Here is a 3825-nt window from a genome sequence, read left to right as displayed (position 1 = left end):
TATATATATAGTTATATATTGTTATATATAAATAATATATATGGGACTGGAGGATAGTTTAAGGCTCTTCTAGAAAGAAATTGCAATTCAAGCTTCCAAGACAAAGTTTCTATATTTCTATGTTGCCAGAGTGCCTGAAATTCAGAGTTAATTCCTTTCAGGGCACCACAGTGAGTCTCTCTACTATGATTAGTGGTGCTAATCTTCACACAAGAGAAGGAGAAATGAGAATAAGTGAAGAAATCATGACAAGCATTTGTTTTATGCTGGGGAGAAAAGAGTAGCATTGTGAGGATTTACTGCAGTCCAGGCAGGCGAGAGAGACTCACTTATCTATGTCTCTCTGCATACCTACAGACATCTGAGCTGCTAGAATGACTCCCTACCACCCCACCAAGCCCTCAGGCTACTTGGGCTTCCTGTCAGGGGAGAAAGACCCTCCTGAGCAAGACTGGGGCCCAACAGGAAGGAGAAGAGCTATGAGCCTCCCACCCATGGGCCCATCCCAGCCCCACAGGGAAAAAGAAGAGGAGGTAAATTTATTGCTGACATTCCTGGGCCCTTTCCAAATAAGAAACTGAATGGGACATTTGGAGCTACCAGTCCTTTCCTCCTCCCCCACACCTGCAGCCAGGATGCAATGCAGCCAGTGGACCTTGGGTGGCAATATGAATGAATAGACTTATTACTAACGATGTTCATTTGGGGGTTATACAGACACGACATTCTCAGTCTTTCTTTCCAAAATATCCTAAAAATATTTTACTTCCAAATGCCTTAGGCACTGCAACACCAGTACTTTGTTCCAAAAAGAGAGATGCTGAATTCCTGGTTTACCATGTGAAAGCTATAAAACCTGCACCAGAGCATAAACTAAAGGCTCTGATGTCATTCAAGTTCATTTGGCATAACATACTACACAAAAACATTGCTCTACATGCTACTTTGATATGAGTAGTAACTGGGGTCTTAAAAGCTCACAAGTAAACATCTAGATGCAGCAATTGGTCTCTTGTAGTCCAGAGCAAAGAAGAATGAAGAAAAACAAAGATGCATGGAAATAATTAGTCCAAGGGACTAGTGAACATGCGAACCTCAGCCTACATGACCCAGAGACCAGAACTCGATGGTGCCCAGCTACTACTGTCAGCCACTCAGAAAGGGATCAGTGCAGGAGATCCTGGATAGAGTGGGAGAAAAATGTGAAATAAAACTCAAAAAAAAAAAAAAAAAAAAAAAAAAAAAGACCAGGCTTGCTGCTCTGATGAAGACTTGTAAAACTCTGGAGACTATGGCCTTAGTAACCCTTCAGACCTGGAATTGAACTCACTCTGTGGCTACCAGCCAAACAATGGACAGGCATGTGGGGTGGATATTTACACCAGGTAGGTACACTCCTCAGAGCAATCAATCATGGGAGATTAGAAGGGCAGCATTCACACAGGGAAATAGCTCAAATGGCAGAAATGCACAGGAAAAAAAAAGACACAAGGAAAAGGTAACCACAGGGGAGAAGTGGGAAGAGAGGTGTTACACTGTGGATATTGTAATCGGTGTCATGAAACAAAATGTGTATGAACTGCTGTATGGAAAATGAATTTGCTCTGTAAACTTTCACCCAAATCACAATTCAAAAAAAAAAAAAGCCACACCTTTGATGTCAATAATTAATATCAAGGTTTGGTAATTTTCTATGGTAAAGCCTATCTCATAAGGATTTCTGACTTTTTGAGTGGAGATCTAAGCAGCCACTCTCTATTATTCTATTTTAACATTGTCAAAAGCCTTATAAAGGGTTAACCAAAGTCCAAGATGCAGGATATCATTTCACCAGGCAAGCTGACTTTTTGTGTTATCCTTCTTATACTTGTCTTTATTGTTTGATGATGACTATCACAGAATGCACATGGAAGTATGTGGCTTGAGTGGGACTCTGAGGCTTCAGGCTGGGCCATGCCAGATACCAATATCAAAAAGCAGTGCCTCTTTATGCTCACAGTTGCACGGATATAATTCACTATTAATTTGGTTTTTTTTCTGCAAAATTCTGAAAGTCTATAATATAGAAATGTTCACACATGTAAGTTGGTGTCCTATGTATCTCTGCTTTTTATAGTCTAAGTTTTTTTGTGCTCCTTCAATTACACGCCTTGTTTGTGTGTTTTGTTACACCAACTCATGGCAACCCCATGTGGGTGAAGTAGAACTGCTCCATGGAGTTTTTAAGGCTGATCACAGGCTGTCTTCTAAGGCACCCCTGGATGAGTTTAAACCTCCAGTTTTCTACTGGTAGTCAAGAGTTTAACTGCACCCATCTAGAGACAGTCTTCTCTTTCTCTTAACTAGAACTTAATAGACCTGTGCATTCACTTAAACAGATCTATCCATCCAATAAACGTCACTGGTGCCTGTTAACAAAGTGCGTGATGAGTAACAGGAGGCCTGATCTGGAAGAGCTAGCTCTGTCTCAGGAAAGGTGTTAAACACTTTCAAAACAATGGCATGTGCTAGGATAAAGACTGGGACAAAATGCTGTGAGGCCCCTGCTGGGCAAAGAACTTCATTTGTATGTGTTGATAAGGGGGAATGAACTACCAAGGGGGAATGGCTTACCAAGGCAGAGGAGGGTTGGCTAGCATTTATTGAATGCTTACTTTGCTGACTCTTCTGGTATTAAGTTCTTTATATACATTTTGTATACTTAGTTTTCACACCAACTCTGAGGTGTAGGCTACTGTCATCCCATTGCTTAGATGAGGTAATCAAGGCTGAGATTAATAACTTGCCAAAATCAGGCCTCTGGAATGGGCTCATTTAGGGCCCACACTCTGCACAAATAAGTATACGGGTTTCATGGTAGCACAGCCATGCATGGTCTTTCTCTGAAGACAGCTGTCTTGTCCCTAGCTCTACCACCCACCCCTTGATGATCTTACAGAAATTAGAAGCTTCTTCAGCAGCAAACTTGAACCCCTCACAGTCCTTCTCTGAATTGAAGCCCAAATTTACCACTTTAAAATTATTCTTCTTAACTATGTGTTCTCACAAGTTTACTTTCCTAAATTCTGCGCAAGTAAAGACGGTGTGGAGTGGGTTGCAGGTACAAAAGCATTCTCACAGCCTTCTTAACTATGTACCAAATCTTGACTGTACTGGGAAACTTTCAGGGAAACACAATGGAACTTTTCCTATGCATAATAATTCTACACACAAGTGACAACGTAGAGTTTGAAAAGGACTGAATAAATGGCTACGTGATGTAAGAAAAGATAGTGTAGAATTAACACTTTTTAGGGGACTAAATTAGCACATAGTTACCTCATTCTTTCCAGACCTTGAGTCTTGTTCACTAGAAGTTTCTTCCAGAAAATATTTCACTTTCTCAATTTTTTCCATGCACTGAATAAAGGCCATTTTCCCCAGCCGGGCACTGCTGTAGCAAGTGTCGATTTCCTCCAACCTATTCACCTTCAGCATGTTGGTGGTGAGTTCGATTAGGTTACTGTCTGGAGTGTGGTTTTTGTCTGCCTCTGTCTCCGGTCTGTAAATCATTATGCAATCATGACTTTTGAGTGCCCCTTTTTCTTGGCTGTTAAGAAGGGAACCAAAGAAAGTACTCATCACTTACTTACATATTTGACATTTTGGGAAAATGACCAATGAGAATTTTGAAGTCTCTTTTGTGTAAGCTAGAAAGAGAATCTAAAATTAGAAAGAGAAATACTAATATCAACATTGAGTTTCAAGTGTTGGAACTTAGAAAAGAAAACGTTTTTGCTTTTTTTCCATATTTTTCTATAAAAACAAACAGGAAGAAGCAAGCTT

General features: G+C 40.4%; 1 protein-coding gene across 1 annotated transcript in view; it reads right to left on the bottom strand.

Moving 5' to 3' along the window:
* MYLK4 (myosin light chain kinase family member 4) overlaps positions 1 to 3582 on the bottom strand; it is a 102134-nt gene extending 98552 nt beyond the window's left edge. The window contains exon 1 of the mRNA XM_007935392.2: positions 3319 to 3582. Within this exon, the coding sequence (XP_007933583.2) occupies positions 3319 to 3552 (234 nt within the window). The 5' untranslated portion in view covers positions 3553 to 3582. The remainder of the gene's footprint in view (positions 1 to 3318) is intronic.
* Between the last annotated feature and the right edge of the window lie 243 nt (positions 3583 to 3825).

The sequence above is a fragment of the Orycteropus afer genome, unplaced genomic scaffold (genome assembly GCF_000298275.1).
Source record: "Orycteropus afer afer isolate SDZICR_OR568_19922 unplaced genomic scaffold, OryAfe1.0 scaffold00027, whole genome shotgun sequence".
Classification (NCBI taxonomy): Eukaryota; Metazoa; Chordata; class Mammalia; order Tubulidentata; family Orycteropodidae; genus Orycteropus; species Orycteropus afer.
Note: the sequence above shows the minus strand (reverse complement) of the source record. Positions and strands in the feature narration are given on the sequence as shown.